The sequence below is a fragment of the Elephas maximus genome, chromosome 21, assembly GCF_024166365.1.
Source record: "Elephas maximus indicus isolate mEleMax1 chromosome 21, mEleMax1 primary haplotype, whole genome shotgun sequence".
Taxonomy (NCBI): domain Eukaryota; kingdom Metazoa; phylum Chordata; class Mammalia; order Proboscidea; family Elephantidae; genus Elephas; species Elephas maximus.
Window position 1 is genome coordinate 33,463,752 of NC_064839.1, and position 15,908 is coordinate 33,479,659.

The 15,908-nt window shown below is 42.7% G+C and overlaps 1 protein-coding gene across 2 annotated transcripts in view; it reads left to right on the forward strand.

Annotated features, from left to right (window-relative positions):
- The first annotated feature begins 5,734 nt into the window (after nucleotides 1-5,734).
- Nucleotides 5,735-15,908, forward strand: part of CBFB (core-binding factor subunit beta) — a 58,387-nt gene continuing 48,213 nt past the window's right edge. For both annotated transcript variants that reach the window (XM_049864000.1, XM_049863999.1), the window contains exons 1-3: nucleotides 5,735-6,084; nucleotides 6,321-6,407; nucleotides 11,065-11,181. In XM_049864000.1, coding sequence (XP_049719957.1) covers nucleotides 6,007-6,084; nucleotides 6,321-6,407; nucleotides 11,065-11,181 — 282 coding nt within the window. In that variant the 5' untranslated portion in view covers nucleotides 5,735-6,006. The remainder of the gene's footprint in view (nucleotides 6,085-6,320; nucleotides 6,408-11,064; nucleotides 11,182-15,908) is intronic.

A 15,908-nucleotide genomic window follows, 5' to 3' on the forward strand; every position in this document is an offset into this window, starting at 1 on the left:
TGGATTCAGGAGTCAATAATAAGCCAGAAGTAAGTGTTGAATTATTCAGCCTCCTTTATTGATCCATTGATTTCTATCTGCAGGTCTTGGTTTATTCTTGGTCAGCATTTCCCGTGTCTGAGACACTGAGAAAGGAGGGAACAGATTTTTAAGGCTCAGGAAGAAAAGAGAGGCAGTGACAAAGAAAAACTTGGCAACATCTATCAGGAACCTTAAAATACTTTTGGTCTAGTGATTCTATTTCTGGAAAATGATCCTAAAATCACTATCTAGACTTTTAAGAAAAAGCCTTAAACACCGCAATTTTCACTGCAGCTTTTTTTGTATCAATGAATAATAGAAAACAACCTAAATGCCCAGAAATAGGGGATCAACCAAGTCATGGTGGTGCTACAAGATGCATTAGGAGTTTTAAATGATAATAAAGGAAAATACTTATGCCACAGGTTAGGTGATAACAGAGTATTCAAAACTGCACATATAGGATATCAGGTTGTTGTTGTTAGCTGCCATCGTGTTGCCCCTGACTCATGGGCAGCTCAGTGCACAACAGAACAAAACACTGCCCAGTCCCGCGCCATCCCCATGATCCGTTGCGAATTGGACCCCTGTGATCCATACATAGGGTTTCCACTGGCTGATTTTTGGAAGGAGATCACCAGACCTTCCTAATCCATCTTAGCCTGGAAGCTCTGTTGAAACCTGTTCACAGCAACATGCGAACATCCACTGACAGATGGGTGGTAGCTATGCCCAAGATGTATTGCCTGGGAATTGAGCCTGATTTTCGGCATGGAAGGTGAGAATTCTACCACTGAATCTCCACGGCCCCCATACAACGTCCTAAGTAAGTGAAAAAATGTGGATAGAAAAACGCCAAAGCAAATACGTTAAAATTTTGGCAATGATTGTTTTGAGGTGGTGGAACTCCTTTCTTCTTTCCTGTACTTTCTAAATTTTCTACAAAACAAAATATGCACAAGTTTTATAATAATTTAAAACATTTCTTTAAGGGCAGAGAAGAGACCTTTATATAAAGACTATATTGTAGTAAAATAAACACAGACTAGTGGGGATCGTGGAGCCCCTGGATTGTGCAAAGAATTAATGGGCTTGGCTGCTAACTGAAAGGCTGGAAGTTCGAGTCCAACCTACTTCAGAAAGTAGTAATCTACTTTTGAAAAATCAGCCATTGAAACCCCTATGGCACATGGTTCTACTCTGACACAGGTGGGGTTACCGTGAGTCAGGATTGACTGGCTAGCAACTGGTTATAGTAGCATTGTGGTAGTTTCTAGGAGCCCTGATGGCGATCTGCTCCTGTAAAGATTGTTAACGGCGTTGTGTGCCAGTGAGTCGACATAGGGTTTCCCATGCTAAAATCTTTACAGGAGAAATCACCAAATCTTTTCTCCTGGGAGAGGCTGGTGGGTTCGAATCACAGACCTCTTGGTTAGCAGCCCAGTGCTTAACTGCTGTGCCACGAGGGCTCCTTCCATAAAGATTACACCCTAGGAAACCCTATGGGGGCAGTTCTACTTTGCCTATAGCATCATTGTGAGTCAGAATCTACTGGATGGCACACACCACCAACAACATAGTAGCTTACTGGGGAGCCAAATCCTCCCAGGGCCCAGGTTGCTGCTGGGTCTGAGGTGTGCTGGGTCTGAGGCATGCTGACTCTGGCACATTGCACAGAGCTGAATGTGATTGAATGAGGGGATGCTGTGGGGCAGTCACTCTGTTGAGGACAGAGGCCCCAGAATTCATATTTTTAAAAGGGAGTGAATTTTCCCAGCAGAATACAAGAAGGAAGACATGCTAATAGAAGGAACAGAAAGCTTAGAAGTGCAGAGGCATGTAGAAAAAGCAAGCAGGCCATTGGGGCTGGAATGCAGGGTGCAGAGGGAGAAATGATGGGATGTGGGCTGGGAAAGGAAAGCAAGGATTGTCAGGAGTTCTGGAATGCTAGGCTGAAGACCTTTGTCTTTCTGCCACAGGGCAAGGGAGACTTGGTAGGGGAGGGGCAGACTCTTAAGAAGGGGGTGGTGTGGTTAGAGGTCACCAGCTGCCATTCTCTAGCCCCTAGCCTGCTTCCCATTCTGGCCATAAACACATAGAGTAGGGAAGGGAAGGAGAGCCGTCCAAAACAGTCCTGTGAGACAGCCAGTCAGGCCTCCTGACCCCAGTCTGGCCCTCTTCCCACCACACCAGGCTCGATCCCCATCTCCAGACACCCAGACAACCCTTTTCCCCTGCCCCTCATGACAAAGAGGCTTATTTGGAGCCTGGGCAAGATTTGAAAACGTCAAACTTGTAATTACAAGGATGAAATCATCTGGTTCCTTTTAAGCAAACGGGTTTATTGATCCCAACACTGAAGAAATGCTATTCTGGGGAAGCTTGCTCCTCTCTGCTTTCTTCTTTCTCTGGGATGGCTGAGCTGTTGGGGGAGGGTTGCAGGGGAGCTAAAGAGGGGTAGAACCCATTGGGAGGAGAAATTCTTTAGAGCCCAGGGGTGAATTTGATGGTATGTCAATTAAAACAAAATTCTTTAGTGTCCAAGGAACTGCCTCACACACACCCTTATCCTGGACTTAGGCCGGTCTGCTTCCAAAAACTGGAAGCTGGATGGAGCAGGGCTTTAGGCTCTGTGCCAGCCACTCATTTCCCCTTTCTCCCACCCCCCTCAAATCTCATTTGTGGCTCCAGATCATATTTCAACTTCAAGATGGTATAATATTTCTTCAGTAACTGAAGGGAAACGGTTTCCTTAGAAAAAATGCACTCGAGGCACAGAGACCTGGGGGACCCCACCCTCTCTGTGAAGAGAGGTAGGTGAGGGTGGCTGCCAGCACCAAACCTGGATAAAACCATCATTTCTGCTGGACCTAGGGAGGTAGGATGGTCCAGGTCTTGACCTTCAAAGCTGAGGAGAGACAAACTGTTGAACTCTGTGGCAGCCCAGCCCTAAACTATTGTCCCTTAAGGACAAGAGCTACATTCAGCTACAAGGCCTTGGGGACTTTCGGGAGCATGGTGCGGTGCTTCCGAGAGGAATGACCCTGGCCTCAGCATTTCATGACCTCTCAGTTCAGTTAGGGAAATAGACAGGACTTCTGGTGTCTCTACCAGCAAAGGACTTACAGTAGAATGGTTAAGAGCATGACCCTAGTATCAGGTATTTACTAGCTGGGCAGCCCTGGACAAGTCACTCAGCCTCTCTGAGCCTCGGTTTCCTTATCTGTGGAATAGAGTCAATAATACCAAACTTGCAGCATTGTGGCAAGGAGTGAATGAAGATGATGTGCCCCAATGCTTATCCATTTTGTTATCTCTACTAGGTCAGGATCTTGTCACTGCCCAATGGTCACTTATTTAACTTTTCAGCTTCCTCATTTGTCAGGTGAGGAAAGGAAGACTTTAGATGGTGAATTAACTGAGATCGGGGCATAAAAGCACCCATCTCAGAGCTTCATAGTTGGGCTAAACAATTGAGGGTTCCCCACCCCTTGGTCAGCATTATTGTGCATTGTCTGCTCACCCATTTAAGGTCAACCTAAGGGTCCTGCAGGAGCAGCTGCCCACCCAGGAGGGTAGGAAGATGCTCAGAAGAGGCATCATGCTGGCTGAGCCATTAGGAAAGGAATGCTCCAGGCATAGGGCTCTGGATAATTCAGTCAGTTTTTTTTTGGAGAAGGGGTGTTTCTAGGCAGCTAGAAGACCACCTGGGACTTCCACCTGTAGGCCCCTGAGGAGCTGACTCTTAGTAAACCCCTTCATAAGTTGGTGCCTGGACCAATCCAAACCTAGTCCGACAGCTATTAGGAGCACACAGCTAAACATACCTGGCATGGATGAAAATTGCCTTTACTATATTAATTTCTTTTAATCCAGTTTTGAAAATATGTGAAAAAGCTTAAAAGCAAAAAAACAGGCATACAGGGGTCAGCCAAGGAGATGGCCTCCTTCAGCCTGTGGCTTGTTTCCCAGTTGGCCTGGCCAGTTGGATGCCAGACAACACTGAGCATGGGTTACCCTGTGGGCTAGAGTTGCCAAAGGATGTCTGTGGTGCTGCTGTTCTGGGTCCGCCTGGCAGACTTTCCCATTCCTTTCCCTCAGGACATCATCCCCCATGTTTGCAGCCCAGCAAAGCTGACAGTAGAGTACTCTGCCCTTTTCTGTACTTCCACTACCCTGGGCTGGCTCCCTAGGACCTAGAAGGGATTTGTCTTCACCCTGACCTTTTCTTCCTCAAAACTCATGGTGTTTATCTTACAACTTTGATTTATTTCACATTTCCCATAGCAGAAACAATTTTTTGCTGGAGTCCAAAGGCCAAGATCACCTACAGGTCTATGAGCTTCACCTGGATCCATTGGGAGTAAGAATGCTTATGGGTCATTTTTTAGAGACAACAATGGAAAGTTTCATACGAATGTCTACCTATACAGAATATGGTGAGTGGTGCTGAATGGGGTACTCCTGGGATGTTTTAATCTTTTTTTTTTTTTAAATGGGGGACCAGCATTGGAAACTCCTATACAGTCAGACTTTGGACAGTCCTTGTTGACTGGGAGCAAAGTAATTGTCATCAACCGTCCATGGAAGACTTGTGGCAGAGGCAGCAGATTAATGAAGGGGCTTCCACTCTTTGTGCATTGGTGTCTTGAGGACACAACATAAGTTACAGATATGGTAAGGCTAGTGTTGTTTGCACTGTGCCTGTGTGGATGTGGAGTTTCCCCACCAGTTTGACCAGAACCTTTGAGTAGCAAAACAAAAACAGCATCTTTTGCTAAATGTAGTTGAAACAAACTGTTCAGTGGGCTCACAGTGTACCCCAGTCACTCCTTTTGAGGACACTGCTCTTCCCTTTTTTCAACCACCAGGTTTTCTCTGAGGCTGCCAATCACCTAGGGGATGGTCCATGGGGTTTTCATTGGCTAATTTTCAGAAGTAGATTGCCAGGCCTTTCTTCCTAGTCTTAGTCTGGAAGTTCCCCAGAAACTTGCCCACCATGGGTAACCCTGTTGGTATTTGAAATACCGGTGGAATATTTTACAGCGTTGGAAGCCACCATAATTCAACAAACTGATAGCAGGGTGGTGGAATTTTGTGCTAGATATACATAAAAGCTCTCACACTAACACTGCCGGGTTGAGTGTCTGCATTTTGGAAACACTAAAGGTTCAATATTTGTTTAAGGCCCCCAGCAGGCAGGCAGGAGAGCTGAGAAGGATCCTATCTGAGGCCCACCAGACCCCAACAGCTGTTGAATTCTTTGCTCTGCTTCCAACTTTAGTCTTTGCTGCATACAGCCTGGACTCAGGCTTCCCTCGCGTTCAGGTGGCAATCTGGAGTTACTCCCCGTGGCTGGGGATTCCTGAAGTTCCAGAACACCGAGGAAGGGCGGAAAAAGGGCACGCACTGGCTGCTCTTGGCCGCCAAGGTCCGGCAGATCTCTACAGGGCGTTTCCACACGGAGTGGCCCGGGGCCGGCCAAGGCGAAAAGGCCGCGCAGCGCTTGGACCTCCGGTCCGCGGCTGCCGCGCGACCGGGTAAACTGGCGGCGGGTGGCGCATGCGCGGTGGGCGCCGCAGAGTTGTGAATGGTGCGTCTTGTTTGCCAGAGTTTGGGGTGGGCGGGCGCGCGAGGAGGCGGGGTGGGGCCGGCGGGGGCGGGGCCGGCGGGCGCGCGAGGTGGGCGGTGAGAGGAAGTGGCGGCGGCGGCGGCGGCGGCGGCTGGGGGCGGCGAGAGCTGGGTGTGCGCGGGCGGTAGGCAACGGCTGAGGCAGCAGTGGCGACGTGGGCTGGGCTCGAGCGGGCTGCGGCGCCTCAGACTCCCTGGAGCGGGAGCCCACGCGGGCGGGCGGGCGCCTGAAACAAAGGGAAACGGGAGTCGGGGCGCCGCTGGTGGGCGGTCAGTCGGTCAGCGCCGAGCCGGCCAGCTGGTGTCCGCGCAAGCCCTGAGCCTGGCCGGCCGGCACGGTTTCGGGGCGGAAAGATGCCGCGCGTCGTGCCCGACCAGAGAAGCAAGTTCGAGAACGAGGAGTTCTTCAGGAAGCTGAGCCGCGAGTGTGAGGTGAGGCGGGCGGGAGGGCGGGCCAGAGGCCGCAGTGTGCCCCGAGTGGGCCCAGGCGGAGAAAAGTTTGAGCGGCGCGGTGCCTGGGGCCGGCGCGTCCGCGGAGGGGCAATCTCGCCCGGGCGGCTGTCTGCCCGCAGACTCTGCTTGTCCTTATCGGCACCGCGCGGGGCGGGCGGGCGCGCGGGCGGCGCCGCGGATTTGCCTCCTGATTTCGAGCCGTCTCTGCCTTGCAGATTAAGTACACGGGCTTCAGGGACCGGCCCCACGAGGAGCGCCAGGCGCGCTTCCAGAATGCCTGTCGCGACGGCCGCTCGGAAATCGTAAGTCGGCTGGGCCTGGGGCGCGCGGGGGACTGGAGCGCGCGCGGGTCACTTGTTGCGCGGGGGCCGCCGCGGCCCAGGCCGGTTTCGGGCGGCGCAGCCGTCGCCGCGGCTCCCGGAACTGAGCGGGCGCCGTCTCACTTCCTATTCGGGATTCAAAATGCGAAACCAAACCTTGGCGGGCGGCGTCCTCGCGGGGAAACGCTTTCCCTGTGGCCGCTGCGGGTGGGCTACGTTTCCCAGACGCGGCTCGGCAAGCAGTTTACCACGAGGGGGACTCAAATCCGAGCCAAACTAAACAAGGAAGGGTCATTGTATATCTAGGCTGTGGCATTGATGAAGGGTTCAGGGTATTTGTAGAAAGAAAAAGCCCATTAGAAAAAAAAATTGGGCTTCATTCAAGGTTCTGGCTTCTAGGCGGTAGTTTCTTAAAAGTTAGATTTGTTGGCCAATGTACACGTGAAGCCATGTTTTCACCCAGTGTAGCGAGAACAAATCTTTCCGTCAGTTATCTAACGTGCTAATGGGCGGGGGGGGGGGGGAAGCCCCAAAGAAGTGCTGTCTTATTAGTATGTTAAGGACGAGCTGGGTGAGAAACAAACCATTATCATCTCTTTTCAAACCTAAGAAACCTTAGTGCTGCATTTCCTAAAGAATTGCGTGGATATGCAAAACCCACAGTTGATTTCGTTTTTTTGGTGGTAGATTTGATGCCTTGCTTCCACCAAACGTTGTGTTGAAAAAGTTGTCCTCATTTTCTTTTGGTTTGTTCTGTTGGAGGTGCGAATGAGGAGATGATGAGGCCAAAGAGTTGGGTAGGCAGAAACTAAAGAGAAGAGGTTGATGATTAAAAAAAGAAAAAAGTTGCTCTGTCTAATAGAATCCTGTAGTAATCTCTGTGACTTGAGCCCATGCCATTTGCAAAGACTTGAAGCTGCCGTGCGGTGCGGTTTGGGTTAGTAGGAAGACATTGGGAAAATGACTCCTCCCATCTCCTTTACAGATAATCATTTTATTTTTTTATTGAGATATAATTCACTGTAATCCACATACCATAAAATACAGCCCTTTAAAGTGTAGGACTCCGTGGTTCTTAATATATTCACAAAGTTGTGCAGCCATCACCGCTAATTCTAGAGCTCATCATCCAAATCGGTTTATTTTTAAAGAATATTTTTATATTTAAAATGAAGCGTTTTTAGAATTTTATTATGGATGCTGACAAGCTCTGGAATATTTGACCGCTGAATCCTGTTATGAAAGAAATCTCCAGCTCTTAGTCACCTCCAAAGTTTCTTACGTAGTTACAATATTCATATGATTCAAATATGCAAGATGTAAGTTTTGGTTGTGGCACTGAGTGGTAGAAGTGGTAGAAGAATCATTCATTAGTTGGTCCAGCCACCACAGCTTTGCCTGAATTGCATTTTGTAAAAGGTAGATGGTATGCTTGACCAGCGGAGTTCCTGGAGGTGATCTGATGTAATTGTAAAAGGTGAGAAAAGGTTCTCTGGATATCTTTTAAAACTGAGGTTTTTCAGAAACCTGGTAAAGCATAGCTATTGGGTTGTTTTCTGTCATACCAGATTTTCTGCAAGTAATTATGACTGAGGGCATAATTAAACCCAGAGTATATCTGAATTGTTGTATTATACTATTGCTATATAGCAGTATTATAGGTCGTTTGTTTTGCATTTCTTTCCAGGGATGAGTCATATGTTCTATGCCTTTCCCCTTTTCCTAATATCTAATCCTACAGATTTTAATAAGTTCTTTATTTCTGAGAAGTATTAAAGGTTAAAGAAGGTGTAAAATTTGCACTTAAGACAGCACACGTTTTATTTTGTTGAATGATGTGATTATTTGTATCTGGAAAGGAATTTCACATTTCTCTCTCTGGTTTCCCTGTTAATTTAGTATTACCCACAAATTATAGGATTATCAATTCTTAGAGGGTGGAGACTACAGAACTCTGTGTGTGTGTGTGTGTGTGTGTGTATATGTGTATATGTGTGTTATTTCTGTAGGTACTTTTCATAATGCCTTTTGCCTGGTAGGTACTTGATTGCTTGAATTTATTGGCTGCCTAATGTAATGCCTGAAATTTATGAGTTAGGAACAGACTGCGGGTTCTACTTACTTGGTTGTGAAAAATAGATTGTGGAAAAGGTTATTATTTTGCCTCTACTCTGACAGCAGCCATATAAGAATAAACATAGTTCCCAAAGTAACTTCTAACCCATCTCTAGGCCTAATTGTCCTTTTTTCCCTCCTTTTTAAAAATTCTTATTTTGAACATCTCAACACATCAATGAGATTAATGAAGAATTTATTTTATACTTAGATGTGAAAGGATTTAAGGGCCTCGATGCTTAGCTCACTTTAACTATAAAAGAACTTATTACAGCCTGAAGTAAAAGTGATTAGAGGTAAGAGGTAGAATCTATTTGATAGAATCTGATTTATTCTTCTTACAGGTTCTCATAATAGCAAAGGTGTTGGAAATGTCTTCGACACTAATGATTAATGAAAGAAAAAAATTCGTATGACAGATATGCTGTCTCTACTGAGAGCAGTAAAAACTAGTATATTTTTTAGTCCTGAAAATTGGACGGTAAAAAGTATATTGAATTGGCACAAGGTGTACAGTTCTATAATTTATGAATTCTGTAAAATATAATTGGTACAATCTGGAAATTGTACATATAGACATTATGTCAGTGTACCATTTTTATGTTTTTGAACCAAATTTTGCCATCTTTTATGTATGTGTAGATATTCCATTAAAAAAAAAAAGTTGTGTGGTCAAATAAGTTTGGGAACTGATCTTCTAGAGTGATCTGTTCTTACCACTTCTGTCTCAGAAAGGGAAATCTTGATGAGATAATGGACATAAAGTGATGAAGCAGGAAATCTCTTCTAAGGTTGGTATTCAGGCAGGAGGTGAGGTAATGAAATCTGCAGACTGCGTTTACTTAGCAGAGCTATTTTGGGGTACACTGGTAGGGGAGGATTTGTTAGCAGAAGAAACATTGCTGAGGGGTCTTGACACGGTATTCATTCATGGGCTAATCTCTTGCTTATCTGCCACCGCTCTGTTCTGAGAATTCCATTATTTGAAGCTGAAAAACTTGACTTTTTTTTTTAATCAAGCTCAAAGTTATTTCTCTTACTATATTTAGCAAATACTTAAATAGCATTTACTCAGTAAGTGCTGTTGTAAGCATTTTGCACACATGTTAACTTGTGAGGATGCTGAGGCACAGAGAAGTTAAGTATTTGCCCCATGTCACACAGACTGGACAGTTGCCTCCAGAGTCTATTTCATTTGAACTGGTGTTGATGGTGCTGTTGCTGATTTACTTCTTTTCACTTGACTGATTTTTAAACTTATGCTAAAAGTGCAGGTAAAAAAAAATTTTAAGTTTTTATTCACATAAAATATTTGCCACAATCAAAGGGTAGCCCAGTTGATTTAGGGAAATGCCATCACACAAGTCTAGAGATGTAGCACTTAGGTTGACAGATGTACCTACAATACCAAGAGTAAAAATAGGAAATATAGTTTTTACCTCTAAAGAATCTATGCTGTTAATCATCAGGGGAATTAGATAGCTGAAGCAGCTGACGGCTTTAAACAAACTACCCAAAATGTGAACCCTTTGCTTTCAGATGAAGACTCTGCTTGGTAATAAATTATGTGTCAGAGCTTTAATTAGTAAAATAAAACAAGCAAAAACTTTCTATGGTTTTAGCAAAGAAGAGTTTACATTTAGATGATTAAAAGTGTGTTTCAAAAAAAAACTTTTTTTGCTTATTTCTTATTTCTGAATTTCCCTCAGGAAGAGAGGCCCCCCCAGTACCCAGTGCCTTTGAGTCGATTCCTATTTTTTTACGTGGCGGAAGTAAATATAGAGTTAAATTGCTCAGGGGCTACACAGCATGACACTTTATTGAAATGGTTTTAGATTGTTCTGTCTGTTGAGCTGTGTCATCCAAATCTTATAAATATTAGATGAACACTCTTGTTATAGTTGGATCCAGTTCTCTTAAAGTCAGGTTTTAGAAAGTGAGTATTTTTGCATTACCCAAGGTTTTTTTTTTTTAAGGTTTTAGCTGACAGATACTGTACATGTTAATGTATGGTTTATCACAGGAGCAATAGTCCCAAGTGCATTTTTCAACATGGAGGTTAGAGCATGGTGCTTCTTTGAGCTGGGAAGATCAAGAATTAAATTGTCTCATTTGTACAACTTTAAATTGTACAAATGCTTTAAATTTCAATGCTTTAAAATTCAAAATCTCTAGGTCTTCAGAGATTTTCATGTTTAAAAATTGAGTTTTTAAATGCAGGGTGGTGGCGTCTAGTGAGACATTAGCAATGTGCGATCCTAACGTCAGCAGAAAATGACCTGAAAGAAAGAATTGATTCTGTGTCTGATTTTATATTTAAGCAGCCAATGGCAAATGTCCGCAAAGTGGAATCAGATGTTTGTAACTTAATACTTTAGAAAAATGATGAGTGCATGTTTTTTAGTTTTAAGTATTCTCTGTGCTGCCTGGCTTAAGACATAAACTGATGTAAAAATAAATGACTGCCTGCATAATTTATGTAATGTCCTGCTCCTGATCCTGTTTGTATTGATTTTTCTAAAAGGCTTTTGTGGCCACAGGAACCAATCTGTCTCTCCAGTTTTTTCCGGCCAGCTGGCAGGGAGAACAACGACAAACACCTAGCCGGGAGTATGTCGACTTAGAAAGAGAAGCAGGCAAGGTAGGAAACATTTATTTGCAATTTGAAATATTGTGGATTGTTTCATTAGAGATTATCTCAGGTTGTATATTTTAATAATCATAGGTCTTATTACACAGGCATATGATCAGATTTGTTTTCATTCTCTATTATAAAGATATAATACAGTTTTCTTAAAATCATTGTCAAATTTTTTTTATATCACTTATTATTAATTTCCTGTATATAACATTCACCATGGAATATTCTAGTCCTTAAAGAGATTAGTATGTTTTCTACATGTAATATTTAAAACTTAATTCCTTTAAAAGTATTGACACACTTTGTATTTACTAAAATGTGTGTGACTACAGTGTTGTAAAAAAATGAAATTAAGAGAAAAGTGGAAAAAGGCTGTGTAGGCTTAAAACTGAGTGTTTAGAAATAGTTCATGGGTGACTTTCTAATTCTGTTAATATAGCAAATTTAATTTTGAGGAAAACAATGTGAAAATTTTAATCATTTTTTTGTTTTGTTTTGAGGAGACTCTTTTTAGAAAATCAATAAATACCTTCAGAATTTTATGTCAGAAGTTTAGGTTTAAGATGTAAAAAAGCTGAGATGCCTATTAAACTCTAAGTTAAATGTATTAGGTGATTTTGGTGAAGTTTTAATGAATAATATCTTGGATTGGTTGCTCTTTTTTTTTTAATGATTTTATTTTGATGTTGAGAATATAGGCAGCAAAACATACACCAATTCAACAATTTCTACATGTAAATTCGTGACATTGATTACACTCTTTGAGTTGTGCAACCATTCTCACCCTCCTTTTCCTAGTTGTTCCTTCTCTATTAGCATAAATTCGCTGCCCCCTGAGGTCCCTGTTTAATCTTTTGAGTTGCTGTTGGCAGTTTGATCCCAAATAGATAGGTCTTAAGAGCACAGTGCTCAAGGCAGACATTCTTTACTGGTTAAGCTAAACTGTTGTTTGGTTTTATGAAGACTTTGGGGGTATTTTTGGTTTAAAGTTTAAAGCTTATTTCAGGGCCGTAGTTCCAGGATTTCACCCAGCCTCCATGGCTGGAGAAGATTGGTTGCTCTTTGCTGTTTACTTTAAAGAACATTTTTGAAAAATTCCGACCTAATTTTATATTCAATATTTTTCTTGTTTTCCTTTGTAGTTTGTTTACATACAGTTGTCTTTATCAAGTTGCTAAATTACTTTTCTAACTGTAGTCATGAATAGCATAGCCTGTCACTTTAGTTGCAAAACGTTAAGACTCATCTAAATATTCCTTTGAGAAAACTGAAAGATTTCTTGATTAGGCTGTGTTAAGAAAAAGATTTCTGATCTTACCTATACAATGAAGAGTTTTTGTTTTCTTTAATTTTATGATATTAGGTTTCATTCTTTGTGGCTGACAAACCAAACAACATATCTTTGGAGGGTGGGAGGATAGGTTATAGGATTTTTAAAATGTGTAAGAATCTACGAGTAATTTGCTTCCCTGTTCTATTAGTTTGTTTGCTTGGAAAATTAAAAGCAAATTGTCCAGATTTTACTATTTGATAATTTTATATATAAGGGGGAATCCCTGGGTAGCACAGATGGTTAAGCACTAGGCTGGTAACCTAAAGGTTGATGGTTCAAGTCCACCTAGAGGTGCCTCAGAAGAAAGGCCTGGCAAACCATCCGGAAATTTACATTTTATTAGTACTAGTTTGTTTTTTGTAAAGGGCAGAGAGTAAATATTCTCAGTTTTGTGGGCTTAAGGTCACTGTTGCAACTACCCAATTCTGCCTTTGTAGTGTGAAAGCAGCCACAGACAATATGTAAACAAACAAGTGTGGCTGTGTTCCAAAAATGGTAACACTGGCAGAAATCAGTATCTTTCCCACAGATTTAAGTCTGTGAATACTTACATACAGATCGTGTAATTTCCAAAAATAATTTTGCCAACACTTGTATTATACGAACAGGATCTAGAAGAAAAAAACATTTTAAGGCAAAAAACACTGCTAATGTATTGCTCCATGCCACTGAGTAAAAGCATTCCAGTGAATTTAGAGAAAAAGCGCTGACCTGTGTTTTCTCATCCATAGAGCTCAGACTGTGGCTGGGGGAGGTGTCTCTTATTTCTCTTGCTCCCTTTTTATGGTGTCTTTGTAATAATAACCATTAGCTTTTATTTCTGCCTCCACAGGACTAGGACTAGAAGCAAAGAAAATTGAAGGAGCTTCCCCCCAAAATTAATTATTTGCCTCTGGATCCCAAATCAGTGTCTTCTTTATTCTCTCAACCTAGTTACTTGAAGCATCTTAGTCCTCTTCCCGTTTATACTCAAAACCTTGAGAAAACTGTAGTGGTTAAAGACTTAGAAGTTATGCATAGTTGAGTTAAATCCTGTTTTCTTTTTTTTACTGCTACATTTAGTACTCTAACTATGGGCAAGTTATTTAACCTTTATGGTTCTAAATTGTAAATTGAGGATAATGCATACTTCCCAGGGCTGCCTTAAGGTTTAAATGAAATAGTGTATGTAAAGTGCTTACCAGTACCTGACACAGTTATTTAAAAATTAATGTATTCAGTAGGTATTTATTGAACTGAGCACTGTCCTAGGAACTTGAGATACATCAGTGAACAAAACAAAGATCCCTTTTATGGAGGGAGTGGAGGAATAATAAATTATGCATTATGTTACAAAGTGGTATTTTGGAAGAAAAGGAAAAGTTGAGTAGGATACGGGAGATCAGTGAGTGCAAGGTATAGGGAGGTTTGCAATTTTAAATAGAATGATCTGGGTAGACCTCACTGAGAAGGACATACCTGAGCAGAGACCTGAAGGGGGTTAGGGATTGATAAGCTGTGCAGGGGAGAAAGGTAATCTAAACAGAAGAGACAGCCATTGTAAAGGCCCTGAAGCTGAGAGCAAGCATGCCAGCATGTGGCTGGAGCAGTCTGAGCAAGGAGGAGAGTAGTAGGAGATGAGATCAGGAAGGTAACAGGGAGCCAATTCATGTGACTATGGTAGGCCACTATAACAACATGGACTTTTATTCTGAGTGAAATGGGGAGTAGTTGTACATTTTTGAGCAGATGAGTGATACGATATGTCTTGGGTTTTGAAAAGATTACTCTGGCTGCTGGGCTAATAATAGACTGTAGGGGGCAGGGGTAAATCTGGGAGACTAGTTGGGCTATTGGAGTAATCTAGGCAAGAGATTAAGGTGGTAGCAGTGAGAAGTGGTCATCATCTGGATGTATTTTGAAGGTAGAGCCAACAGGGCTTACTTATGGATTAGATGCGGGGTGTCAGAAAGAGAGTAAAGAATGACTCCAGCTTTTTTGACTTGAACAACAGGGAGTATGGAATTGCTGTCATCTGAGATGGGAAAGGTTATGGGCAGAACAGTTAAGAGGAGCAGTTTAGGTTCGTTTAGGACATGTGAGTTTGCAGTGGTAGCTTGTTATTGCAGCTTCCATTTCCTTATCACCACCCTTAACTTGTTAAGTTATGGCTCTGCTTTTTCATAAATGACCTTCTGTCTACTCATCTCGAGTTCAGTGGCCTTTTACAAAAAATTAACCTTATTGACATATACTTTACGTATGATCAAATACACCCATTTCAAGTGTATAAATTTAGTTTTAACAAATGTATACATCCATGTAAACACCACCACAGTCATTTCCATCACCCCCCGGAAGTTCCTTCATGCTCCTTTATAGTCCTTCCCCACCTCCACCCACCCGTCCACATTATAGGCAGACACCGATCTTGTTTCTAACATGGTTTTGCCTTTTCTAGAATTTCATATAAATGGAATTGTACAGTATGTACTCTTTTGTATTTGCTTTTTTGCTTAGCATAAAGTTGAGTTGAATCAGCGTTCATTCCTTTTAATTTCTGAATGGTATTCCATTGTATGAATGTACTACAGTTTATTCACCTTGGGATATTTGGATTGTTTCTAGTTTTTGGCTAATTCTTATGCTGCTATGAACATTCGTGTACAAAATCTGTGCACGTATTTTTTCATTTCTCTTGGGTAAATTTCCTAGGAGTGGAATTGCTAGGCTGTATAAGTGTAAAACTTTATAAGAAACTGCCAAATACTCTACCAGTAATGAAAGAGAGTTCAATTTGCTTTGCATTCTTGCTGACACTTGGCATTGTCAGACTTTTTAACTTTGACCGTTAAGGTAAGTGGTAATGGAATCTCATAGTGGTTTTAATTTGCATGTCCCTGATGGGTAAAGATACTGAGCATCTTTTTTAGTGTGTGTGTGCTTTAAGTGAAAGTTTACAGTTCAAGTTAGTTTCTCATACAAAAATTTATACACATTGTTATGTGACCAAAGTTGCTGTCCCTGTAATGTGACAGCACACTCCTCCTTTCCATCCCGGATTTCCCGTGTCCTTTTTCACCTTCTCATCTCGCCTCTGAACAGGAGTTGCCCGTTTAGTCTCGTGTGTCTACTTAAGAAGCAGCCCCTTCAGGAGCATCATTTTATGTCTTATAGTCCAGTCTAATCTTTGTCTGAAGAGTTGACTTCAGGGATGGTTTCATTTCTGGGCTAACAGAGTCCGAGGGCCCTGTCTTCCAGGGTCCCTCCAGTCTCAGTCACACCATTAAGTCTGGTCTTTTAACTAGAATTGAGTTTGGCCCCCCCACTTTCTTCCTGCTCCGTCAGGGACTCTGTTGTGTTCTCTGTCAAGGCGGTCATTGGTTGTAGTCGGGTTACCATCTAGTTCTTCTGG